The 27,709-nt window shown below is 45.0% G+C and overlaps 1 protein-coding gene across 1 annotated transcript in view; it reads left to right on the forward strand.

The window, feature by feature from the left end:
* Positions 1 to 11,566: 11,566 nt before the first annotated feature.
* The window catches only part of SFMBT2 (Scm like with four mbt domains 2), a 101,472-nt gene continuing 85,329 nt past the window's right edge, over positions 11,567 to 27,709 (forward strand). Inside the window, 2 exon segments of the mRNA XM_066318853.1 lie at positions 11,567 to 11,695; positions 23,884 to 24,044. Of these exon segments, the coding sequence (XP_066174950.1) occupies positions 23,939 to 24,044 (106 nt within the window). The 5' untranslated portion in view covers positions 11,567 to 11,695; positions 23,884 to 23,938.

Consider the following 27,709-nt stretch of genomic DNA (forward strand, 5'->3'; position numbering starts at 1 on the left):
CCCACTTTTTTTCAGTGGGATCCTATTGGCTGAGGCAAAAATAATTCCAGAAATCATTTATTTCTTCAGAAAGTGTGGGAGTGCTTGTCCCTGCTGTTGTCAGTTCCCATCCATCCCTTCTATCAGGCAGTATCAACACACTCTCTTCCAGCGAGGACTGCTCAACGGCACACAATAAAATTGATTCATTACTCATTTTCTCCTTATTATCTTTCAATTGCTCCAGCTCTTGATACCACTTAAGGTGGACATTAGCTCTTCGTAACCAGTGTGTGAATGCTCTTTCTCCAAGGTTTCATTACATATATTTTCATTTAGTTTCATTACATCATGTGTCTTTCTTATGAACTTCTTATAATGCCTTATACACATTTGTTTACGCTCTGCCATGGTGAGGAGTGAGAAAGCAAATAGATTTCTTGGAAAAACTGGCCCCAGGTGCTCTGTGGGTGTAAATGAGAAGTATTTAGTGCTAGAGAGTGGTTTTATTTACAGGAGTTGGCTCTTGAGCTCTCCAGAATGAAAAAGGCCAAAATCACTATGAATGAAACTCAGCTTTTGTGCTTGTTTTTGGCATGAAAGCAAAACTGATTGAACTCCAGGAGGAGCATGACTTTCTGCTTATAATTAGCCTTGAAATGGAGATGGGAGCTGAAAGCTTTGTTTTGGGATAGGGAGGAGGGTGATTTAAACTTCCGTCTGCTTTGGGAAGGATTACAGTGACAGTGAATTTAATACAGTTTTGCAGGCTCTGATTCGTACTCTGGAAGGAAAAATCTTCACAGTTTCCACACTCACACAGGGTTTAATTCAAAGAAGTTGGAAACACTGTAGCTCCAGTGGAGAAAACCTCGTAAGTATCTGCAAAATTTTGTCATACAAGTAATTATCCTATGGGGAATCTCTGCTCCCTACTGGAATCTGTGGGACAAGAGTTTCTTCTTGGCTTTGGGTTGGAAGCCAAAGCCAAGACTCTGTGGGAGTGTTCTCACCCAAAAGGTCCAGGCCAAGGTGTCTCACAGCCTGCTTTGGGCCTGGAAACCAGTTTTCCTTTATTGAGACAGATCATAGTTATTACTCAAACGTGGAAGTTTGAAAGTCTAAGCATAGATAAAATATTTGCTATTTACCCTGGAGGGAGATGAATTTCTTTTCCAGGTCCTTGCAGTGATTTCTCCCCCCAGTTACAAAGGGGATTAATACTTCAGCTGCACTTATCTCAATATCTCCTAGCTCAGACAGATGAATACACCCTTCAACATTTCATGGGATCAGATTTCTTTTTAATTAAAGCAGCCCTTTGTTTCACTGTGGCTCTAAAAGTCTTATTTATCATTAAATCCTTTAGAAGTCTCTTAGGAAAATAATTTCCTGCTCCCTGTTTTACTGAGCCTTTGGATCTCCTATCTCTTGTCACCTGTAACAAAGTGCTGTAGGAAGGAGCCGTGCTGTATTGCTTTCATGTTCTCCATCAGCTCTGATATGGATGGTTGTTATAAAGCTTCATACATAATATATGCCATGTCTTAAAGCAGCCCTGTAAACGACTGTACAGCTGTAAAGGTTTCTTAACTCAACCAGCCTCGAGCTACCAGCTATAAAAAGGCAGTTAAGCAGATTAGCATTAAAACTACCTGGTGAGATGAAAAATGGGGAGGCAGAACGGCCTAATGGTGGATCTTTGGACTGTGACCAGTCACGTGGGGAAGTCACCTCTCTGTGCCTCCAACCTTGCACTAATAGTTTTTGGGATATTTCTCTGTAATTGCGTGGTTTGCCCCCACAAGGGCCACCTCTCTGAGCACACACAGGGAGGATTTTCCAAGCAGTCCAAAGGAAATGTTGACCTTCTCCTACTGGATCTGAGTTTTCCTGGTCTCCTTTGAAAGTGTTGCCTTTGCTATGAAAATCCCTTTGAATGACTATGCATGCTGAGTTTTCTGCCTTTTTTCTATGGCAAAGCTGGGGAAAAGCTTTTGGAGCTTGTTCTGCCAGAAAGTGCTGTCCCATTCCTGTCCAAAAAGCTTCTACTGGCCCCAGGTTTTGAAAAGCTGAGCTGAAAATCAAAAGCATTTTAAAGCTTGTTATGCGGAAAATCAAAGTCCTTTCCTACTTCAAGACCTGTTGTCACCCAGCAGAGGAGGAACAGGAATTCTGTGCCCTGTGCTGTCACGTTGATCAGATCTGGATCAGTCTCCATGGACATTTCTCACTGCTCTCATCCTACACTGGGCTGGGCACAAGTCATTCCATAGGAATAAAGGAACATAAAAGTCACAGAATGGTTTGGGTTGGAAGGGATCTCAAAGATCATCTCATTCCAACCCCCTACCAAGGGCAGGAATGCTTTTCCCTAGACCACGTTGCTAAAAGCCCTATCCAACCTGGCCTTGAACACTTCCAGAGACAGAGCATGGAAATATCCCCCAAATACTGACATTTCCACAGGGAGAAAAAAAAACCAGTTCCATCTTTCAGAATGCAGCCTTGGGTACATCCATTGAGGTTTTCCAAATGCGTGACAGGGACACTGCACTGGCCAGTTTAAGCAAGTATTTTCACACGAACTTTCATCCTTGATTTTGCTTTTCAAACAGAAATCATTCTCCCTGGACCTGTCTTGTTGGCATCTCTTCCAAAGTCTCCTTTTGCCTTTTCCTCTGCTTTTCACTCTTTGTTTACACTAATAGCTAATGAGCTGCCTTTGTGCATCTTAGATAAATAGGATATTTTATAGACAGTAATGTAATCAATTAATCGACTGCAATGATTTGTTTACCTAAACAGTACTTTAAATCCAATGCTTGTCAGCAAGCATTTCCTCTTGACAGGACTGTGCAACATCCTTTTGTTTGTAAGGAGGCAATTTAAAGAACATTCAGATTAGGACTAAGAAGATTTGTCAGGGTAAAGCCTTCCCTCATTTTACACAATGAAATTGTAGGTGTGAGCAAGAAAGCAGCAGTTGTTTGTGCTGAGCAAACAAAAATGCGGGGTTTTCTGTGTAAAGAGTTGTGTTTCTTCAGATAAAAAAATTTTTTTTCAGAGTACTAAAACCTATTCTTTTCTCAACAACATGCCAGGAATCTTTTACATTTATACCTCACATTTATAATGAGAGGTGATATAAAAGCAAGGAAGGAGAAAAGTTTTAGCTGTTGGAAGCGCACCTTCCGCAGTGAAGATCCTGAAAATCCTGTCCAATGCAAGTGAAATGTTACCTGAATCTACCCTGCCAGTACTGTTTGCTGTAAGGGCAGATCTCCAGCCTCCAGGACAAGCCTTGTCCATCCAGGCTGGCCTCTTCCCAAGGCCACTGGCCATGTCCGCCTTGGTCTCTTCTGGAATTAATGAAGCATCTCTCTATCCCCAAGAAAAGAGGCGATTTACAGCAAAAGCAGACTGAAAATGCAGCCCATGAGGGTGGCACTGATGTGGCACATCCCTCCCTTGGGATCCTGGCAGAATCTCCTAAGGGTTGTTACTGGGATGGTGTTGGAAAGCTGTGCAGGACTGAGGGAGGTAAATTCATCCTCAGTCACCCTGTGTACAAAGGCAAATCCTTCAAGTGACCCCTGAAGGCACTCAGGTGTCACCTCACAGGCAATGACTTGGTTCAATCCAAAAGAAAACCTTGAAGACAATTAATGTTTATGGTGTGTGACAGGAGCAAGCTGGGAAAGTAGTTTTTTTCACATTATAGCTGAACACACAGAAAAATAGGGCTGGCATGAATGTCAGAAGTTAGGAGATGTCACGAGATGCCTGGTGGAAAAGACTCCTGTCCAGACTGCAAATCCTGGCCTCCAGCGGTGCCAGTTTTTAAAACCAAAAGGGAATCAGCAATTAGGTTGAATTGCACAAAATCTCTGTCTCATTAAATGTCACCAGCTCTCGCTGAGCACACCCCATGCCGTGCTTTAGGGCTGCAGATCAGTTCCACCACATAAATCAGAGTGGTTGACTCAGATGACACAGTTAATGCCTGAGGGCACCTTCTTCTCCTGGCGCTGTGGGCTCTGTGTGAGGGTGTCTGCACACAGCCAAAATCCAGGTTTTTTTCTCCCATGATCCTTCCTGTATGTGAATGATGAAACAGTGCAGCCTTTATTGTGCACCCTGGGATCCAGCAAAACCCAAGTCACTTTTAACTGATGGGATACTCAGGAAAGAGTCCTGGGTTTGGCAGCTGAAGCTGTATCTCATCCCCTTAACCAGAATTTCTGAGCAGCCAGGATGGATGCTGAGGATTTTCATCCTCTCTACGTGTGGCAGCAGCTAGAATTTTTTTCCAGGCTTGAATTTTTTGGGGGGTTTGGCTGCAAGTTTGTGACAGACGTAGGAGCCGAGTCTCTCTGCAGGATTTCAGAGCGGTGTGAATTTCAAACAGAGCAGATGCTGCTCTAGCACCAAATCTTCCCAAGGCTCCTACAAGCCTGGGGGTGCCTGAAGGTAACCAGACATGTCCTGGGCAGGCTTATTGAGAGTCTAAAAGTGGAGAAAAAGGTATCAATGTCATAATAAAAGTAAGGACTTTGAGGAACTGACTTGATCATGGAGTCACATCCAAAGCTGCTTGCAGTTTTCTGAGTTCCTTAAAAATCTCCCTACATTCTTAAAACCTCTTATTTGCAATAAAAATACAAGAGGAGTTAAAATTATTAAATATTTTTATGGATCTGACTTTTAATTTGCCTACATTTCAGTCTCCCATCTGTACAGTGCTTCCTTTCTAAAGACAATGTACAGGATACTTAAAAGATACAGAATATGGCATTTTTCAGCAGTGAATTCTTCAAGGAGTTTGTAAAACCAGGGCATTATTCTTTTTTTTTGTTTTAGGGATGGGCAAACTGAGGCACAGAGGCTGCCACTTGTCAGGGGTCATCCAGTCTGGGTGATGGTGACCTGCAGGCAGGACATGAACTACCAAGGGGGCATGAAATGAAATCAGAAAATTCACTTCATGAAAAAAAACCCCTCTGTTTCCTTCTTTACTTATAAACCCACAGCCATGTCTTGCTCAGCAGAGTTCTGGTAAGAAAAGTATTTATGCACCCTCCCTCCTGATCCCTGCACTGAGATACTTAGTCCTGAGCTCATTATGACCTTAAATATGTTACCTATTACCTTTAATGGCATACCGTAGACGCCTCCACTCATATGCATCCTTATTAAATGTGCTTAGCAACCTGGCAATGAAGAAGTAGAAGTGTCAGCCTCTTCAAATTAAAATAAAAAATCAATTATGCTCTTAGGGGCAGATGGAGATTAAGCTAAATACAATGTACAGTTACTCTGTTGTGGAAGCAGGGGCCTTTATGTGCAATTAGTGGCATTTTGTTCTTAATCTTCCTCCTTAATACAGAAGGAGCCATTAAAAGAGCAAAAGCCATCCACAAGCCTTTTTCATAGTCAGCTTCAGAGAGACACTTCTAAATGCATCATTTTCATCTTAGTACTGTAAAAAACCATCCCTCGAAGTACTGATATGACCTTTAAATAGTTTGCTGTGAGTTTGGCGGTGGTGCTGAGTAGGGGCTGGAAGGAGGGAGGGGAAGGTCAAATGGGTAATTGCAAGATTAGGTTTTGTTGCACGGTGAGATGTTTGCCAGAGACATTTTGGGCACAAATTCTGTTGTGGGTGGGCTTTTGGGCTGTTGTGGGAATGTGCGTGGGCATTTCTGCCCACAGCTGACCAGCTCCTAAATCCTGTGAGCTTCCAAAACCATGGGAATTCCTGAGCTGGGTTTTGAGCCCACCATGCAAACAGGGCCCTGAGAGAGCCAGACCAACTCAGTATTTTGCAGACCGTGATACAGAATTCACTCCACGTGAAGCAGTGATGAGAAATGCAGATGTGATGCATAATTTACACTTTAATAAAATGTGAGATCATGGTCATCCTTGTCAGTCAAAGATTTCAGTCTTGTTCTGCCACTATGGATATTCCTGTATGAAACAGGAGGGAAATAGAGAATTTACTTGTTTGACACCACAGAGCTTGGCATAAACAGCCTTGTTAAGTGAAAGTTGTAACCTCAGTGCTGCATCTAAGGTCTAAATCCATTTCCATTGTCACAGCCTTTCCCTGGCACTGCATATCTGTATGTGAGAGCTTAGCTTCTCCTGCCTCAGTTTCCCCAGCCTCCCTTCCCCACACCAGCTCATAGAGTCTAAAAACCAGGAGTTTTCCTGCCAAACCAAAGCCTGTAAATGCTTGAAATAAAGAAAGAAGCTGGTGGTAAACGGTAGAAATGAGCAAATTTTTGATATGAGTGTGGATCTATCCTGTAGTGCTGGCACGATCAATAAGGTTCATAGCTATGAACCTCAGCACTGTGATTTATTGGGTGTAACATGTGCTTCCTTCTCATTTACTGCTAAGATGGGAGATCTATTGTTTAGCACAGAAACCACGCTTTCTGCAGGCATGAGGTACTGGCTCAGGTTTTCCAGTTAATATTAAAGCCAGTTATTGCCCGTCTGCTGAATAGTCACAACTCCTACACAGTGATTTCTAATAAAAATAAATAAAATCAGGTAAATGAAGTGCTTTGGACTGTGGAGTTGGTGTGGGGTCTCCACAAAGGGTTTGTGTCTGGGGCAGGGTGGGCAGGGCAGGTGCTGCTGGAGGCTGTGGGGTGCCTGGCCCTGAAACCTCCCATTCGAGAGGAGATGATCCCTTTTCCCTGGTATTCCTTGAGTTCCTGCAGGAGAAGGGCTACACCAAGGGATCTTGAACCTCTCCAGGGGGTGTTTTGCCTCTGCAATCACTGCACACAGGGCTGGTGCTGCCAAGAGGTGCAAAGCCTGTGAGACCATAAGTAATGAATATTTCATGAATCCCAAGCCAGCAATTTCTTTGCTGTTCACAGCATTCAAGAGGCAGGAGTTTTACTGTGAAGTATAAAGAGGGAGTTTAAATTTTGGACTAACTTCACTTATGCTAATCTCTTCTTTAGATCATGCCTTAAACACATGCCTTCAAAGCTCGGATACATCAGGGAAAAAAAAAAGGTATCAGAGATATTGAGCCTAAAAACGATCTCCAGGAGATGGCACTGTCTTCCAAGTCTTCCAGCATCCTAATGCCACCTCCCAGGGACCAACTTCCCTCTGAATTCGGGCTGATGGGCAAAAAGAAAACGAAGGTAGAAGTGAAAGCCCTGGCCCAGAGGCTGTCGTGAAATAAGGGCCTGATGGTGTCTTTACCTCCTGTAAAGACTGATAAGGTGCGGTGAAAACTTGGAAGATGAAGGCCACGGTTTGTTGAGAGGAGAGGGAAAATGCCGAGAAGCTTCACTGTGAACCCAGGAGCAGCCCCAGGAGATGAGTATGGCAGAAGAACTCACAGGAATGCACTTTACTGTGGAGGTGGCCCCAGGTGATGTCCTGTGTCTCCTCTGTGGCACCAAACTCCTGTAGGACAATCCACCCTTTAGCTCAGTCAGGCTGTTCACCACCCCCTAATAATTCCCCAGTGTCAGCAGCACAGCCCTGCCCCTTTTCTAGTGCAGGGAAGCTTGGTGTCAGCATCCCAAAAGCAGGCAAATACCTCTAAAAGTAGAAATAACCACATTCTTTGGGTTAAAAGGAAACCTGGCTGCCACCAAGGAAAACTTCTGCCCAGTGTCATAGTATTAGTCACAGATGAAACTCCAGAGCCTCAGCTTTCCCATTTTACCTGTGGAAAAGTTGGCTCAGATCCCCCCAGTTTGCTCTGTCTGCAAAGCTAATGCCATTTATTCATTTATGAGCTCAAATGTCATCTCAGCACCATGTTAAGCTTGTGGGATGTTCTGAGTCCTTCAGGCAACTGCTTAAATTTGGGCCAGAAATGGATAACCAAATACACAACCACCTCCTACAAATCCCATAATGTCCCCCAGAGCATTTAGCTTCCCCTGGAGAAAAGAGAAAAATTAGGAACAGTTAATGCCATAACATCTCTGTGTGTGTGTGTGCTTTGCCTCCTTGTGTAGGGGATCTTTTAACATCTCCATCTATCCTCCAAAAACATGAACCTGCTGAAGGCAACAGCCTGGAAAACAGGAAAAAAAATCTATGTCTTAGTAATCTTATCCTGCAGATCAGGAACTGCTAATCTGTGATTTAAAGCAATGGGACTGTGTGAATTGCACTGGGTTGGACAGTTTTCTTGTGTCCAGCTATGGAAAATTTGGAATGTGACCAGTTATACCCTTTGAGAGTGATCATCAGAGGCAACAGCAGATGGATGTTCATTACAACTTGGGTACTTGGTACTCAGGTAAATCTTTTTTATCAATGCTACTCACATAAAAGTGCTTTAGTTAAAAACAACAGCAAAAATTCAGATGTGAAACTTCTGTCCCCAACTTGAAATACAAGATCATGCATCATGGTTGTCAACAAATGTAAGGAGCACGGACAGCAGTAAATTAATGGAGTTGCTTTAGATAAGTGGAAGATACACTCTGAGCGTCACTGAAACTGATCTCATTGTGGGTTTCTGCCAGGGCTCAATTCCATTTTACATCTTGGGATACTACACTGGCACCATTCAGTGTTTCTCAAAGCACTTTCCTTTTTTTTCCCAATGATGCTCTCAAAGGTAGTATTAAAATGAAATCTCTCAGCAATTACTGCAGTTCATGTCCAACTAAACTAATTTGTATTCTCAGCAATGAGCAAGATGCAAAGTCTTTGCTGCCAATAGGAGCTGTTAGAGTCATCTCCAGCTCAGACCTGATTTAAATCTTCACCTTTTCATTCATATCTGAGAGCTTTGTTGTAGCAGCCACCTAGAACATACCAAAGGAATTTTGTTCCTCAGCTTTAATAACTATTTTTTTTTCAAACCACCTCTTTGGACACCATCCACATACCTGATTTAGATCACAAACTCTTAGAAGGTTTTCTTCCACATCTTTCCATACACGGCCCATTGAACTGTCAGTGCTTCAGAAGCAGTCTCTAAATAAAAGTAAAAGAGGCTAGGACAGAGAAAATCAAGGTGAAGAGGGAAGAAGACCTTTTAGGCTGAACGGAAATAAAGCACAAAGGTATCTGGTGTTAAAGGAACGGAGAGGGAGGAACACCTGAAGTGCTGTGAGAGCCACTGTGGCTATGTCTGTCCCTAAACTGGATGATGCCACCAGCTTTAGATGAAGAGAGGCTGCAGCCAGAGGAATCTCTGTAACCTCATTCAGAGCAGATTAAAAGGAGAAAGAACACAGATATGGTATTTGCAGAGCATCTTCTTTTCAAAAAGTATGTTGAAAATTTGAAATGTCACCGTGCTGAAAATGTCACTCACTTCCACAATCGTGTGGATAAACAGGACTTCAGTGTTCTCCTGGCATCTAGATGGGTTTTCAGTCTTATTTTGAAGTTCTGACAGTGTTCCCTTGATGTTTGAAATCCCATCCAGCCCAAAGCCTGAAAATAGGAGCTGCCTGATTTGTATGTTTTCCAGGAAATCTGCTGGAACAGGAGAGGCTGTGCCCATGTCCGCGGCCTCTCGGAGTGTGAACGGCAAGAACATGGATTGTGGTGAAGAAACACTCTGCAATATTTGCTCTTTTTTTCCCCCAGTCTTCACTGTCTTCTCAAATGTATTCCAGAATCAAAATATTTCTTCATCTTTATTCCACTCCTCACTTCTCGCACAAAATCCATGAGAGGCTGGTGGAAGAGAAAGGGATTGGAGGGAGTGGAAGAGAAGAGGGATTTGGGAGGTTCAGTGGTGAATCCCCAGCAAGAAGCAGTGAAAAGGGTGCTGGTGCTTGCAGAGGGACAGAGAAGAGCTGGAGTCACCTATGGGAAATCAGCACTTCCCCTGATCACCCTCCCTGCTCCTGCAAGAAGGGATGGTCACAAAATCAACCTGGAAACTTCAAACCTCGTCTTGGGAGTGACCAGAGGAAGGCAAGTGGGGAAAGGCAGCGCTTGTATCTGAGCACGAGGGGTGACAGAAACTTGGCAGCCCGGGCGTGGGGATGGACACAGCAGCGTTTGGGTTAATTCCAGAGGAATCTGTGTTAAGGACAAAGCCCAGGACTCGTTGCTGCCTCAGACCCGGGATGTCCCTTCCCTCTGCTTTCCTCCAGACCTGTTGAATGTGTGTGCCCTGCACCAACCCCACCTCAGAGGATGCTCCAAATGCAGCCACTTGAATCCCCAATCGTTCAAATCGTGTCTGCAGAGAGAAGGGAGCGGAGGCTCCAAAAAATCCCCATCAAAGATGCTTTACGCAGTCCCTGAGCAGGGCTGCAACGGAGAGGAGGGCGAAAACCCTGCAAAATTCACCCCCAGCCCCGCTGCTGAGCAAATCCGGGTAGGGGAAGCTCTGGCATCTGCAGGCGGTCGGAGCATCCCGAGAAATCCCGGCTGCAGAAATGGGGGTTTATCCCCATCTCTCCCAGCCCAGGGGATTTTTTCTGACCCGCCCCTCCGAGAGCAGGACCAGCCGGGCGGGGGGCACTGGCAGTAGTGTCTGGCGTGATTTTCCAGCCCTGCAGCGGGGCTGATTTTTTTCGAGAGGGGAGAACAGGATATCTATGCAAATCTCTGAAAAATCCCGCAGTGTGGCTGTACGTGCGAACACCCCCGCGCCAGCACAGCCGCGCACACCGGCGTGCAGCGCGATTCCGCCGCGAATCCCCCGCACTCGCCAAAGAAAGGAAAAACCATCAAATCACCCGAAAGAAAAAAAAAAAAAAAAAAAAAAAAAAAAAAAAAGACAAAAAAAACCCGCAAAATTACCCTCATCCAATAACGCGAGGAGCAAAGGAAGGGAAAGTTGTGCGTGTCCCTACGCGCCGGGAGGGCGGAGGGTGCCCACCAGTTGATTTTACGTCCTGCCTTGTGCCTTCTCCGGCTTTTTTTGATATATTTTATTTATTTTCTGCAACAGGGAATAAACAGGTAATGCCGGCGCTCGGCGAAAGCGGAGGGAACGGGCGGGCTGAGGGATGCGCCGCATTTTTTTTGCTTCCCCTCTTTTCCCCCATCTTCTTCCCCCCATCTCCCTCTCTGGAAGTTTCTTGGCGACACGAAACGAGGAGGAGAAGCGGAGTTAAAGGTTGCGGGGAGCGGTGGGGAGGGCAAGGCGGGAGGCAGCGCTCCGCTGTCGAAGGCTCGGTATTTCACGGCATTTACCGCGCGGGATGCCGCGGAGCGCTGCCCCTGTCCGCGGAGCGCGGCCGGACCGCGGCATCACTTTCCACGCGTGGATTCCATCCTTGCCCGAGCCCGCTGAGCCCGAATCCCCGGCTCAAAGCGCGGGGGCACAGCGGGCGCGGAGCAGCCGGGGAGGTGTGTGGGTTGGGATGCTCGCGTGTTTTTATTTTTTTTTTTTAATTATTATTTTTTTTAACGGATTTAATTTATTTATTTTTTTAACACACCCCTCCCCTCGCCCGCCCTTTCTTGAAAACCGCTGAAAAAAAAAAAAGGTCAGCGGAGGAGTTGGCTGCTAAATATCAGAAAAAAAAAAAAAAAAAAAAAAAGGCAAGAAAGAAAGAAAGAAAGAAAAAAAAAAGAAGCCCTAAAAAGAGCGGCAGGCATGCGCACTGCGCGGATGCCATATTGGAATGAGTCTGCCGCGGGTGCAGGAGCGGGTGTGCTCTGCTCCGCGCAGCGCCGCGCACCGCTCCGCGGCGGGGAAAAAAAGGGGGAAAACACCCCCAAATAAGCCAAACTCGCACAGGTAAGGCACGGCGCCCCGCAGCCACCCCTCCCAAGCCCTCCCAGCTGGCATTTCCCTTTTTTTTTTTTTTTTTTTTTTTTTTTTAATTTATCGGGTTGAGCAACGCTTGGGGTGGAGAGAGTCGCTTCCCCCTTTCTAAGCTGTATTAAAAATATTTTTAATATTTATTTATTTATGTATTAAGCTTGAGCGATGGGTGTGGATATTTTTTTCCCCTCGGCCGTTTTGCAGAGGGCGAGCCCGCGGTGGAGTTGTGAAGTGGCGGGGCTGAGCCCCCGGCCGGGACCGGCGCTCGGAGCGCGGCTGCCGCTGCCCGGCTGCGCCCCGCGGGCCGGGAGGCTCCATGCACCGCAGGCTGCGGGGCTTGCTTTTTACCTCGTCAGATCGCATTTTAGATGCTTTCATCCCCTTCCCCCCACTCCTCTTTCCCCCCTCCCTTTCCCTATTTTTTTGCCTTTTCCCCCCTTTCTTTTTTCTTCGCTATTATTCCCTTGATCCCATCTTTCTTTTCCTTATTTATTACTTTTTTTTTTTTTTTAAGATATACCTATCTTTCCTTTTTTTTTTTCTTTTTTTTTTCTTTTTTTGTTTTTTTGTTTTTTTGTTTTACACCACACGCTCGTGCGACCTCCTTTCAGATTTACGAGGCTGATGCACATCTTTCGGAAAGAGTTATTTTGGGTGTGCGGGTGGTTTTCTTCTGAATCTGCGGGGGAAAAGGAGGAGAGGAAAAAAAAAAAGCTGCTGCGAGAGGGAAGGGGAAAAAAAAAAAAGAAAAGGGAAGAAAGCAATCAGCTGTGCCAAAATGTGCAGCCCTGATCTAGACATATTTCTCCCGTAGCGCTCCCGAACTGCGGTAAATGAATATTTATAAAGCTTGCTCAACATGGCGGGTTAAGGTGTCTTCAAAAAACTGCAAATAAACATTTTGAGAGGGGCAAAAGAGGGAAGGCGCGGTGTGCCACGCGTTCGGTTCAACTCTCGTGTTGCTCGGAGAGGTGCGCCGGTGAATTCGGTGCGGAGGGATGAGGATGGGATCCCAATTCGGGAAAAGTACCGGGACATTCGGTGTGTGCTCGGAAAGGGACGTGTGGGGTTGGAACCGCGGCCGATTTGCCTTTGAATGCCAAAATCGCAGGCGTGCCATGAGAAGGAAAAAAAGAAAAAAGAAATGCGCCGGGAGACAGAGCGCTGATTTATTTTGCATTAGCAGTAGACGTGTCGTGGGATGAGATGTCCTGTTGGAGCTGTCAAACCTTCCTGGGTGCAGTCAGCTGGGGATGTCTGTGGTGGGTTGGGTTTTTTTTTTTGCTTGTTTGTTTGCTTTTTGCATGTTTTTGTTTAGCAAAAGCACTCCGGGATAGCTCCACGCGGGAATTTCGGGCGGCAGACGAGTGGCTGGGGCAGTGCGAGCTGCATCTCTCGCAGAGAGATCCTGAAAACCCCCACGGTGGCGGAGGCGAATCGCAGCTTTTGCAGAGCAAGAAAAGGAGTTTGCAGGGAGTTTTCAGCGAGTTGTTCGTGCCCTTCCCGGCTGCCTTTTCCAAATTGTATTTTCCAGCGGAGTGAGGCTGCCTCAGAGGCAGGGAAAACTTCCCCGATGCCGTGCAGGGAGCACTTGAGCGCTGCTGCTCTGGGGCTGTTTCACTGCAGTTGTAAGATGTGAAACTTTGGAGCATCTGTGTTTGGAAGTGTGGGAGGCGATGGGATGCTCCAGCATCGCAGGCTGTCAGTGCCTGGGTGAGGGTAGAGGAGCCAGGGAGAATCCAGGAGTGCCTGAAGAGCTGATCTGCTCCTCCTTTCCCTGTGCCTTTTGGAGATGATCCCCAGATCCTCGCTGTGATTTTATTTAGCAGGAACATTGGAGGTGCTGTTTGCACACCTTGTGCAGGGTGAGATTTCCCATTCCAAAACGGCTCTGATCCGTCAACCCACCCATTTCCCCCTCCTTTCTCCAGCCCCGCCAGGACCAAACTGGCTCAGAGATCCAGCAAACTCGCAGGGTACGGTGGTGGGGAGGGGGGGCAGAGAGAAGATGGGGTTTAAATTGTGATTTCTGAATAAAATAGCAGAAAATTGCATTAATTGGAAGCAGAGAGGCTTGGAAAGCAGTTACCGAACTGTGGTGGGATTTGGGTGGCAAAATCCAAGAGGTGCCAGTGGGGTTTTCTTTGGGGTGGGAAGCGATGGAGCCATTGCAGAAGGGGAAGGTATCTTCCCTCTCTTCCCCCCGTGCATCTCCCCATCCCCAACTTTGTTGTCCCTTGGACAGGGCAGCCTCTGAAACCAGTCTGTGCCCCTGGTGCTCTGGGGAAGAAAGCGTGGTAGCAGAGTGGTGACCTTGTGTCTGAGCAGAGAAGCAGCTTCACTTGGTTGTGTGATGGGATGTGGAGATGGAAGGGATTTGGAAAGGTCTCTGGAGATCCCTCTGAGCTTGGGGCAAACCTTCTCCAGGGAGTTTGTTCCTGCAGTAGCAGAGAAGGGTGCTGGCCAGGGTTTAGTGCAATTTGTTTTTCCTCTTTAGAAGCCTTTAGGTGAAAACAAATTTGATTTCCTTTGCTGCTGGCAGTGTAAGAGCAGGTGAGGCAGGTTCTTTCTCTGGGGTTGGGACTGTTGCCTGGCTGAGCAGGGATGCAAGTGGCTTTTTTTCTTCCTCTTTTTTTTCCCTCTCTCTCCAACAGATTATTTATGAAAATATCCTCACAAGTCTAATAACCTCGGTGCTTATAAAGGATTAGGTCCTAATAACTCCTGCGATAAGATGGAGGCTCGCTGTAATCTGTTACTAAGTGAAAATCTAAAAGCCATTTAAATGAATGCAGCAAAGAGAGATTGGTACCTTGTACACAGCAAGGAAATACTTTTTAATAGTTTTTAAGGGGTGCACACAGGGTAGTGGGACAGTAAATACATCATAAGCAAGACAGTATAATTTCAGTTCTATATTGAAAAAGCATTTCCAAATACTCAGCAGATGTTACATGTGGCAGAGGTGGGGAGTGTGTTTTGCACAGGTGTAAGAACATCTGTAGAAGAAGACAGTATACAGTTATATAGCTATGATTAGGAGTGATAATTGCCTGGCTGGACAGACAGATGATGCTTTAATGAAGCATTTATTAAAACTTCATGGACGTGTTACTAGAAATAGGGTAAACATCACAATTGCCAACACTTTGGACTGGGGATGCTTTCCCCACACTCCTGGCTTGTGCTGAGCTGAGCTGGTGTGCTTTGGGTCACTGTTTCTGGCCTTCCAGAGCCATGGGATGCTGCTCTGAGATGAGTGAGGGGATGTGATGTTAACTTTGCTGAAGGACAGTGCACGGTAGAGAAGGTGCCACCTTGTTTCTCCAACAGATATTGGGGAGAGACTCTTGGCTGTGAGGGTGTGGAGGCCCTGGCACAGGTTGCCCAGAGAATCTGTGGTTGCCCCTGGATCCCTGGAAATGTCCAAGGCCAGGTTGGATGGGGCTCTGGAGTAATCTGGGGTAGTGGAAGGTGTCCCTGCCTGTGGCAGGGGCTTGGAATGAGATGATCTTTAAGGTCCCTTCCAGCCCAAACCCTTCTGTGTTTCTGTGAATCATCAGAGATATTTCACTGCTTAAATTCATGTTGGTGTGGGGTAAGCAGAGGCATGGAGAGCATCTGAGGAGGTTTACAAGGATAGTGGTGGTTGAAGGAGGTGGCTTGTCCCTGACTGTGTCAAAGTGATAAAGAAGTTGTGAAAAACTTCAGAACTTGAAGCGGAGGAGGCAGTGGTGTGTTCATGAGGGTTCACAGAAAATAAAAATAATACGGTGACCACAGGGTCCATGTTTTAGATGACTTGAAGGTGTCAGAAGTATTTTATTACTGTGAATACTGATGCAGAGTCTATCAGCTACTGCAGCAGGATCCTCAGTGCTGAAAATGAAATGCTGTTGATAATAGTGATGCCACCTGCAAATAAGAGTTTGTTCTGTCATTGTAGCATCTGGTCCCTAGGAGCAGGGTTTTTTTAGGATTACAGTAGCTGGTGGTACCTTGTCAATATTTAAAAGTCATCATTTGAAACTTTGATTAGTCTTTGCATGACAAACCCCAATGAAACCTGTCAAATCCATGCTATGGGTGTTTTTGCCAAAATTTTTTCTTTCCATTATTTTCTGTGTCTTGGGCTATGACTCCTACAGTGGTTAAAAAAGTTTGAGTTGCAAAATAAGGCAGTACAGAAATAAGAGCAAAGACTTCTCCACTGACATTTAAAAAAAAAACCTGAAAAAGTTTATTTTGAGATTGGCCTTTTGTAAGACCTCAACAAAGCATTCTTGTGAAGGCTGATTTGGAAAATGTGTTCACAGCTACTCCCATTTTTATGAATCAGAAGTGTGGATCTAAAATAAAATAGTAATAAAAAGAAAGGAAAAAAAAAAGCCCAAACCCAAGCAGTTCTTGACAGCTGACCCAGAGATCAATTCTGAGTAGGTGTGAGGCTCAAAAAAAGTATGTGCAGAATTCTTGTTATTTTTTCTCCCAATTCCTGCTTTCATGACTAATACTCTTAGCATCACTGGGTAGCTTGTGCAAAGGAGCCGTGTTTTCTTGGGTAAAGTTCTGAGACCCAGTTGGAATATAAGTCAGTTAGAAAATCTTGCATTTATTTGCTTGGCAAGCAAGTGGAGTTCCCTCCTAAAATCCAGGAGATGACATGGTGCCTGTCCCTGCTGTGTAGGAGATCAGACAGGACAACCACAGGCTGAGGATCCTTAAGGGCTAAAGGGTCCTAAGTTCCTTGTGGAGACTTTTGGGTAGAAAGCCATTGCTCTCCTAGGTGCACCAAAAATACATCTTTAAAAAAACTTATGGAAAAACAAAAAAGAACTGGTTCTTTGGAGGTTTTTGGAGTGTGGGAGCTCAGTGCAAGTGTGAGATCAGGCTTCAAGATGCTTTGTTTGGATGGTGGTGAGGCATTAAACCTTGTTGTTTTGCAGCAGCTCTCATGTTCACATGAAATGGAATCTTACTTGTTTTGCCTTGGAGAAATTGGGTGTAATTAGCCCTATAAATGTGACTTGTAAGATTCTGTGAGTTAAAATGTCTTGTGCAGTTTGGTTCTGGGTAGACCTTGGCAGGGCTGTGCTGGCTGCCCTCACATGTACTTGGTGAAGGGAAGGGTCCTCCTCTTCCTGCTGCTGTGTGCTGTGAGGCGGCTGGAGATGGTTCTGAGGCTGGACCTTTTTTAAATTTTTCTTTTTTTGGCAGATCCTGCCAGTCAGTGAAGCTGCTTCTGGATGTAAAGCACTGACAGGGATGTAGGAGCATGTGGGACTAAGCCCAAGTGCTGATCAGCTGTGCTGTTTGAATGAACCAAACAGTGCCAAGATCTAAAATCTAATTTTTTTCCTAAAAAGTGTTGGAATCAGATGACAGATGTTTCCTGGATTCTAGTTTGCATCTTGTATTTTTTTGCAATGACATTGAAGGCAGAACTGATTGCCCTGGACAGTGGGAGTTTGGTTGATGAGGGACTTCTGAATTGGGCTCTAAATTAAGACCGTGAAAACAGTGTTTTGTGTTTCCTGCTGGGTGCCTTTTGTAGCTGGGCTCATAGGTCCCACTCAGGGGCTCTGACTGATTAATTTGGTCCATGTGGTTGGTGTTTGGAGGTGATAAACATCCCATGATGGGGGTTGGAACTGGATGATCTTTGAGGTCCTTTCCAGCCCACACCACTCACTTCTGTGATTTTGCCTTACAAGATGAAGTGTCTCAGGATAATAAAGCAGCTCTGTGTCTTCAAGTTACTCATCTAAAAGGCTTCCTCGTTTCAAGCTCCATTTCAAACACAGAGGTGGGAGAAGACAAAGTGTTGTTGTGCTTCTTCCCTCCAGTTCTTTTTCCTGTTATAAAGGGCATCAGGGACATTGTCCCAATCATCTTCATGGGCCTGGTTCAGCTAAGAGCTTTAGAAGATGCCCAGATTTAAATACGTCATATTTCGAAGTCCTTGGTGTACGTTAGGTCCTTAGCATGGACCGTAGAACGTAAAGTAGAAGTGCTTTACCAAAGTGGGGGGCAAATTCATGGAAATTGATTGTTAAGTCATGGAGAAGGTGACAGACACCTGTTAGGAGACAGAATAGCTGGAAACAGGAAAGATTAGTTATGTGGTGACTTTCCTCTCCTTGGGACACATGCTTTGTGGGGTACTGAAGGTGGGGGTGTCCAGGTTCACGGGAGTATAGTACAGGTGGGGCAGCAGTGCCCTCTTGCCCCTGCTAATAAAATGTCCAACTCACTCAGGAGAAGGAAAATTGAATGAAAAAGTGCTTTAATTTTTGACATTTGATCTAGTCCTCGGAGAAGGTTGTGGCAGATTTTGGCTTGAAGTCCATCTCTCAGTCCTTAGGTTTTATTTACACACAGGACAGCTAAGAGGGTCATATGTACCTAAGCCTGAGTGTCTGCCTGTCATCTCTCTTTTTTCTTAATACTGCAGGGTTTGTTTTTTTGCTGTAAACAAGTTAAGAGTCTCTAATTAGGTTTATTTTACTTTCTGTTATCTTATCTTACTACCATTTATCTCTGTGTATATCCTGGACTCAGGAGTGTGCCAGGTAGGGAGGATGAGAAAATTGCTTTGTGGAACAGGTTTGTCTCTGTTGGCATCAGAAGCGTGAAGCTTTTGGCACCAGCGCAAGAGGAGAGGAGAGCAAGAACCAGCTGAGTTACAGGGGCTGTCACCACCTTGCACAATCCCTTCTCTACCATGTGTCTTCAGAGAAGTTCAGTTCCTGTTCTTCTCTGACTTTGAGATAGACAATCCAGACCATCCTTGCTCTGGTGGTTCTCTGATTTCCTGTTTTTACATGTTTTCCCTCCAGGCTTACTCATTTATTTTCTGCTGCTGCACGAATGTTGACTTCAAGAGCAGAAAGATGAGCCTTGAGTTGAGTGGCTGGAAGGGGTCTTGGACTGACCATCCCTTCCCCCAGGGCAGGATTAACTCTACCAAGATCAGTTTCTGGACAGATTAGCATCCTGACTCCTCCAAAAAGCAGAGTTCTGTGCCCTTCCCAGAGTGTATCCTGCTTCTTCACCACAATCAATATAAGTGATTTCTTCTCCTGCCCAAATATGTTCCCTTCCTGCAGTTTAAAACAAGCTGCCTTCTTTAGTCCACCAAGAACATGGAAAATAGATTATATCCTCTCCCCATTCAGCTGTTTTTTATGTATTTGAATATTGTGAACATTCCTGATTCTCCAGAGTACGTGGACTCTTTTTCTTCCACCCCAGGGTACAACACAGAGCTGTTCAAAGCAGTAAATTTCCCTTATTAAAATCTTGTGGGGTCTTCAATATGAAAGAGAAATTGTCAGTTGATATAAGTGAAAACATTTGGCGAGGGAAGTTCTCAAATAAATAATAAAAAAACCCTCGCAGGAGTTTGGAAGAAAAGTTCCCTTAAAAGGTTTCCAACTGGTACTTTGTCTGAGAGGAGAGACAGGCCCTTTTTCTAGGAGGTGAAACTGTTACATGATGTGTTCAATAGCCCTTTTGAATGAGCTTCCACTGCATTGTGCAGATGCTCAGGGCTGTAAATATTGTGGCAGGCTGACACTAGCCCTGCACCATGTCCCACAGGGATGAGATCCCTTTTATCCTGCTCCATGAACAAGACCAGTACCACATGGCATCTGAGCATCTTCCTTAACCTGATCTGCTGGAAGGTGTCCCTGCCCACGGCACCAGGGTTGGAACCAGATGATCTTTATGTCCCAACCCAAGCTGCTCTATCGTTGATTCAGCTTGTCTGCTGGGGAATTTGGATATTTAAAACATTAGCAGGTGCTGTGCAAGAACAGGAACCCCCTGAGGGTTTTTCATCTCATCTGAGTTTCAGGTGTCTGACTTGGACCACTTAAGTCAGTCATCCTTTGGATGTGAATTTCTTGGCTTGGTTTAGGCTGGATATCTGGAAAAGGTTTTTTTCCCAGAGGGTGATTGGGCGCTGGAACAGGCTCCCCAGGGAATTGGTCACAGCACTGAGGCTGACAGAGACCATGAAGTGTTTGGACAACACTCTCAGGCATGTGGTGGGATTGTTGGGGTTGCCTTGTGTAGGGCCAGGAGTTGGGCTTTGATGGTTCTGGTGGGTCTTTTCCAGCTCAGGACATTTGGTCATTCTCTGACCCTGCAGCCCTGCTGCCACTCCCGAGTGTCACTGTGCTGAGAGAGGTGGGATCATCTCCAGTCAGCGTCTGTTGCTGGATTTTGGAGGGCTCAGAATCAATCCCAGATCACTGGGAAAGCAGTGGAATTTATTTCTCCACCATTCAGGACTCGGCATTACATTGGCACACCTGGTTCACTATTCAGGCAAGAGGTTTCAGGGATGCAGCACCTGTTTTGCCTTCCTTGTGTCAGTCTCGATTGACCAAATGTTAATTGGTTAATTGGGAGGGAGAAGGTAAGTTTTTCAGGAGTAGCTTTAAGGAAGAGCCCTAGGGCTGCTGGATTTATGTGTGGGTAAGGGATCTCTTCCTACGGAGAGTTACTCCAAAGGAAGGAAAACCAGGATGGAGCTGACAGGAGATGAGAAATGTAAAATGGTGCGAGGAAGCCAAGGCTGTGCTTGTACAAAGAGCCAATATTGATACAGATGACAAGGCAGCACGTTGGAGATAAAGGCAGGGCTGAGACTGACAGCCGTGGGAAGAAGGAAATAAAAGAGATTCTTTATTATATTGCCTGGCTTTTCCTGCCTGTGAGTTAAGAGCCTGGATCTGAATTAAATACCAAGGGAATGGGAGCTGCGTGGGGGGAAGAATCGGATCAGTCTGAACCACCACTGTGCAGAAACAATGAGCAAGGGATCTGAAACCAGGGAATTTCCCCCCTCCCTGCTCTTTCAGATGCATTTCACAGAATTTTCCTTTGTGCTCCTGCCTGGTGTAATGTCACCTTGAGCCTCTTTTGGTGCTGTTTCCCATCACCTTGTTCACAGGCTGGCAGTGTGGCTGCTGGTTCTGGATTTGGTTTCCAGTGGGTTTCACACTGGCAGAGGAATTGGAGTACAGTGGTGTGTGCTGCTTGTGTGATGTTGATGATTGCAGGCCAGCCTGAGTGCTACTGTTAACAGTATGGCTGGGGACTCTGTTTGAAGTGTTAATTAGCAGCAATTAATAAGAAGCGAAAAATTAATACCCTGTGTCAGCTTTCTTTGCTAGTTAGTTATATCAACATTAAAGCTCAGAGCTATTTTGAAGCTGGTGTTTGCATAAGAGTTTGGTCATGTTGTCAAATGGTGTTGGGAAAATAACTGAAGTGCTCTCCTACCATAACTGGTAAACTTGTTGTTCCCAAAATAAGCCAAGTAATGGCCTCTAGTAGATCCAGTTTCCTTGGGATGTGGATGCTCTCAACATGAAGTTTCAAAACCAGTTAGTTGTCCACAGCTTAAGCCAAAAAAAAAAAAATCCATTAAAATAGAGTTTAAAAACTCAAAAATGTTGATGATGTTGCTGAATATACTTCAGAGATTTTGTATTTCCCCTTTTCAATTCAAGGGGGCTCAAACCCAGTCCCAGCTGGGTCCCAGTTGTGTTGCAGACACCTTAGACAGGTTCCTGCTATTTGCCCATCCACTTTCCATTTCTGATGGGAAATTCCATGATCCAGAGGTTTGAGTCCCTCTCATGGGTCTGGTGGCAGATTTGAGGCTTGACTGTGTTAAAAAAATGCAAATACTTTTGTTATCTGATTGAGCACCTTCAGCTTTTTATCAGCTCGTAACTTTGTTTTATCATCATCATAGAGGCATCACAAGATTTAACTACAGTACCAAGAGGATTTTATTTCTTCTAGGTATTTATATTGTTACCCCTGAGCTCGCTATAAGATGATGGATTTGTTGTGTTTAAATTGATCTCTCTGTTTCTCTCCATTCTTTGAATTTTTTTGGTAAACCCGGGTTATCTTCCACCCTTGCCTGGTCCCTGGCAAAAATTAAACCAGCCACATCTCCCCCAGGGTTTAGCTTCAGCTGGCATCTCCCCTCCCCCTCATATTTAACAAGGACTGATACAAAGTCCTGATACTTAGCTAATTTATTATTCGTGGTGTTTATGGAAGTGTTCTCTACCGAAGGAGAACTGGTTGGTTTTGTTTGTTTTTTGTTGTTTTTTTTTTACTTTAAGTAAACTGATTGCTTCTAGTTCCATGGCTAATTGAAACATAATATACACTGGGGATGAGTGATGTGTATGTTCTGAGGTTAGTTGCACTCAGAATACTGAGAGTCTATAATATACTTAATTCATTAGCAGGTTTCATGTCAACAAAGAATAAAGATGAAGTGCTGTAGTGGCAGTGGGAAAAGGGTCGTATTTGTGGAGTACTTAAAGTCTGCTGAGCACTTTGTGAAGAGACCAGTAACCATATTGCTCTGAGCCAGTTGGTGATTTTCATTTTTAAAAATACTTTTTTTTTTTTTTTTTCCTTTCATCAGGTTCCTTTGGGGTGGAAAACAAAAAACAAAAATTCTGATTTTGCCTGAACAGCCTTCAGTGGGGGTTTGAATCACCTGCTTTGGTAATTTGTTTCCGCCAGTGATTTGTTTGTGAAACACTCGTGATTTTTGCAGGTTTTAATTGCAGCTGTGGTTTCCCCAGCAGACAGTCGTACCATGGTCCAGCTAATGGATACCAGATACTTGACATGCTCCTCATCTCTTTCTCTTCTAATATAACTGCTCACACACGTCCATTTCTTCTTTTAAATTGCCATAGGAGCAGTCTTAAAATCTGGGAGTGAGAAATCCACGGCAGAACACTCTCCTCCTTTCTGTTTTATAACCATCATATCTAGTCTTCTAGAATATGCCTCCAGAGTAGTAAAAGTTGAAAAAATCCCATATATTTTTACAGTCTTATTACATCCTGCTTTGCCTGGCCTCTGGCAGTAAACTTCTTTCCTACTTTTAGTCACACATTTTACAGAGCATTTGGCACTGGTGCTGCCAGCACAGTCCTCTGTGTCATGCAGAATTTGGAGGCACCTCTAATAAGCAGGACCAGTCCTCCCCATCAGATATTCTGGGCACACACCTTCCCTGCTGCCTGTCTTTGCTTTAGCATATATTGTGTGAGTAGCTGGTTCCCTCTGTGCCCATAACCCCAGCTCTTGGTTTCTCTTTTTCAGTCATCCTTTGACACCTTGTAATTCACCAGCATCTCAGAGTTTTACTGAAAAGCTCACTTTGGAGCTCTTTTTAATCTACTGCTAAAGGTGTGTCTCGGGGTGTTGCTTGTCTGGTGCCTTAGTGTGGCTGGAAATACAGTTCTCATTTAGTCTGGTGTCTGATGTAAGATCTGGTCACCCCGGGTGCTCTTCCTCAGAATCGTTTTTCTGGGTGTTTTTATTGCACTTTGAATTTACTATGGTCACTCCTAGAAAAATCTCCTCTGCTAATACAACCCAATTTAGAATCAGTTAGTATTTGCTGCTCTGCATGTTAAAACTGGTACAGCTACCTTAGGTCAGTCCTCATTCAATAAAAGTTGCAGCCAGCACTATTTCATGAGGGTATCTCATTTTGCATGCTCAGTTTTATTTTCTAGAGTTACTTCAGTCTCTCGCTCATAAGTGTTTTTGCTTCAGTGTTTCCTCTGTTTCATTATCACAGATCTCCCCCTTTGGAAGTTTGAATATTTATGGAGTGAGATACATCTCACACAGTGTTAGCCATGAAAAAGCTGGAAATCAAGGGCTGAAATGGCTGGAAGATGGTGGAGGTGGTTTTTTTTAGCATGGACTGTGCTGCCATGTTGGGCTCATCCTTCTGTCTCTGTTGGTGGTGTTGGGAGCTGGAGGGAATTTTGAGATGTGAAGCCTCTGGATGCTGTTTATTACCCAATTATCTTCTCTTTGTTACTATCTTTGCTGTTGCTCTTATGATGTTTTTGCCACTAAGGTCCTTTGTTGTGGTTTTCATCCAACCCCAGCTTCAGTCTGGAGACAAGAGCAGAGCAGGATGGAAGGGTCACCATCAGAGAATCATGGGATGTTTAGGCTAGGAGGGATGTCTGAGATCTTTCATTCCAGCTGTATCAAGATGGAATGACATGAAAACCATCAGGAATGGGAATGGGTTGTTGTAGGCGGAACAAATCACTCACTGCTGCTCTTTGTTTTCCTTTTAGCTTGTCCTCCTTGCTGCAGGATGAATTAGGAAGGCAAAGCCTCTTCCTCTGAGCCATGGAGACGAGGGCATCCTTCATTGCCAGCATGAGAGAGACCCAGCAGCTCTCCCCAGAGCAGGATCCCAGCCCAGCCAATGGTGATGGGGAGAACTTTGACTCAGGTGAGCTCCCCTTCAGCCCACGGGTCCTTGTCACTGCTGGAGCTCCTCATAGGGAGAGCTGGGAGCCAGAGAGGCATTGGGAATGGTTGTACAGCTCCAAGGCCTTTTTTTTTTTATTTTTGAGTCTTATGCATTGGACTGTGTCCTCTTGGAAATAGGAGCTTTTTTTCTTCTGGACCTCATCTGCCATATGTATCAGCTATTCAAAATTTAAACAATTGGCCATGGAAAACCTTTCCCAAGGCATCATATTGTGCTCTCCCAGCTTCCCCACCACTTTTTTTATTCTCTTGAAGTTTTGTGGTTAAGAGAGACAGAACAAACATTCAGAAATTTACAGCATTTCTCCTTTGGTTTTGACCTTGCCCCTCTTTGTTTCACTATTTTTGGAGTGCTTCAGGTGAGGGGGCTTCACAAACACTGAGGAGAGGAGAGCTGGTCACATGTTGTCCTTGTGCTCATGACTGGATGCTTGTAATGCCCTGGGATGGACTCCTGAAGGTGTGACGATTTGCTGTGCTAAATTTGGGTGTTCTCTGATGGTTTTTGCTGGAATCAGGTGCTTTAACTTCCCATATCCAGCCTTAGCAGGATGAGACTGTGTCATGTGATGAAAAAGTACATTATGGCTAGACCTAACCTACTTTCTTTCTGAAGCCAAGTTTTTCCCTGCTTTTCCCTCAGCATGTCAGAAATTTGACCGCTCACTTCTTGCAGCAGCTCAGTAATTTCCCTGTTTCCTTGGACACCAGATCCTTGGATTTCCAGAGTGGACACATCTGGGCTGATCTAGTCACCACTGGATCTATTTTATCTGTGGTAGAGAGATAGGAGCCTCTAAGATGAGATTCAATTGGCCAACCATGGACATTTTTTTGGGAATGAGAAGAACTGGCCTGCAATACCTAAATTTCAGTGGGGATAAGGATTTTGATGGCTCTCCCAAGGCTGTGCCAGAGGTTTGTGGTTGCTCAGGTGTGTGTGTGTGTGTGTGTGTCCCTCTCCCAGTCCTGTATGTGTATCTAGGTGCTATAAATCAGATGTCTAAGCAATTTCCCTTAAATACTTTCTCCTACAGTGAAGCCTGGGGAAAAAAAAAAAATCTGTGTTTCTTGAGCCACAGGGTCTTTTATCCCTTTTCTTTTCCATATCCAAACATCCCAGGGGGCTGTTAACAGCTGGAACAGTTGCATTTTTACAGTGTCAATGCATGAGCACTTTAAAGCCATTGAGAGGCTCGCTGATAATGACTTGTTGATTTTATTTGCCATCCTGGGCTTGTTTATACATCACCGTATTGTAAACCAGCCAGCCTTGACTCTTTCATTAAGAAAAAGCTCTGGACCTAAGTACCAATAATTGGAAAGGGAGCTGGTATGTAAAATAGGTTTAATGCCAGATTTATCACCTCTCAGGGTGTCCTGTGCTCCTCAGCAGTTGGGTTTTTGTGATGGATGAGGAGATTTGTGTGCAGCCCTGTTGCATGGGTGGGTGGTGTTGGGTCCTTTGGGCTGGTCTCATCCCTGTGCCACTCTGAGTTTGCTCTGGATGCCCCCCTGCCAGAATTCCAGCAGGGAACAAAGTCCATTAGAAAACCATTTTGAAAACATACAGTCCCTTCAGAATTCGTTGTGGTGAAATGAAGCAAAATAAACCACTGATGCTGTGATAAATGAGTACTCTGACATTATTTTTACAGACCTTGTAAAAGTAATTTCCTGATAAAGTCTGCAGATAAAACATGGTAGAGGAGCCAGACTGGTGATGTGTCAGAGAGGAATGAGCTGACAGGGAGGGAAGGCTGCAGCTCTCACTCTGCCTCGCCTCCGGGCCTTGAAGCCTCTTTATTTGGGTTTGGAAAGGAGAGATCTGGATGCTATTTTGTTAAACAGGTGTTGTTTTGAGGTTTTCTGGGCAGCATGTGAAAAAACCTGCCAGTGAGAGTCTCTGCGCTGGCCCATGGCACAGTAGGGCAGGGTTAATAAGGTTGTGAAGGACTTGATGCATCCATAATTAGCATCTATTTATATTTGTTAAAAAGCTTTTTCCAAATTCTGAAGAAGACTCTGACCCCTCTGGAGACATTCCTCCTTGCAAGGGCTGGATGTTATGCACTGAACTGACTGAAAACCTCTGCTCCTGCTGCTCTGTGGAATGAATCTTTCCCATAAGACTGCTGAGGAAGGCTGGAGAAAAGGAGACACGTGCTGAAGGAGAGAGTTGCCTTGACTCACACAGGAGATCAGAGCAAAAACAGGAATAAAAACCGAGAGTACACAGAGAGCATGGCAGGCTGAGAGAAAGAGCTCGTGCTCTGAGATGGAAGTACCTCACCAGGAGAGAAAAGAGCCCAGGGCTGACCTGGAAGTCATAGAAACACAGAATTATTTAGGTTGGAAAACACCTCTGAGAGCTTTGAGTCCAGCCATTCCCCCAGCACTGCCAAGGCCACACACTAAGCCATGTCCACACATGCCACATCTGTGTATCTTCTAAATCCCCCCTCAGGGATGGTGACTCCAGCACTCCTGGACAGCCTGTTCCAAATGTCCTGTCTGTGTCCTGAGGTGGAGATGCCTTTGGGATTGTTGGAACAGCCCATCCCACCCCCCCAGACACAGACCCTGCAGGAGTGATGGGGCAGAGGGGATGATGCACTTTAAGCTTTTCACGTCAGGTGCTTCTGACTTTTGGTGAGATGGGGATTGGTTGTGCTCAGGGTAAAAAGTTGCTTAAGCAATTTTAAGCCTGGAATGGATAATCATATCTGCCCATCTACTGATGGACTAACATACTTGGTTTTAGAGGCTCAGCCTTTGGAATCTCTGCACACAGCTCTTCTCTATTACATTAACTCTGCAGGGTTGCAGGCATGAAGGCTGAAAAATATCCCTGTTCATCTAAATTGCCTGCCTGCATGATACAGAATTTTTGCACCAAGCTCCTACCTTGTGGTTGTGGCTTATCATTCAGTCAAGGTTGAACAAACCCCTCATTCTGGGTCAGGTATCTCGAGTAGAGCCAGCTTCTGTGCCTGAAGGTTTCTGCAGTGATTGCAAAAATCAGAACAAAGCCCATTCTTTATTCTGCTGTGAATTTGTCTATATTTGGATTGTAATCATGGAATTGAGTTACTTCTTGCTGTGTTGAAGAGTCGTCTGGTAGCTTCTTTATCACTGGAGTAAATGTTGATTTGCATCTCTGTATTAAAGAAGATGATTTGAGTTTAGAGCAAGGAGTCAGACTTGATGCAGCGGCGTGCAAGTGTTTAACAGTGTTGACAGGTCAGCTTTGAGCTCCCAGACACATCTTTACCCTCCACCAGCTCTGTCTCAAAACCCCTCTTCTGATCTCCTTTTTTCCCCCTCACTTATGTGGGTCTTGTGCCACAGGCAGCAAATAAAAACTGTGTCTTCCCCTTTTAATAATGAGAGATTCCCTTTGCACAACATAATTTTCTCTGGTCCTGGAAACTGGAGACCTGTAGCAATAATTGCAATAAATTAACCCTGCCTTTTTCTTCATAAACCTGTCTGGGGAGGGTTCTTAATTCAGTTTGTCATGAGTCACTTTAATTACATCATGACCACACTGATAAATGTTTGGGCAGGTAAAGGGTCTCGCAGAGTTTGCCTGATAAATGCTTATTGCAAAGAGCTCATTGC

This window comes from Sylvia atricapilla, chromosome 5 (assembly GCF_009819655.1).
Source record: "Sylvia atricapilla isolate bSylAtr1 chromosome 5, bSylAtr1.pri, whole genome shotgun sequence".
Lineage (NCBI taxonomy): Eukaryota > Metazoa > Chordata > Aves > Passeriformes > Sylviidae > Sylvia > Sylvia atricapilla.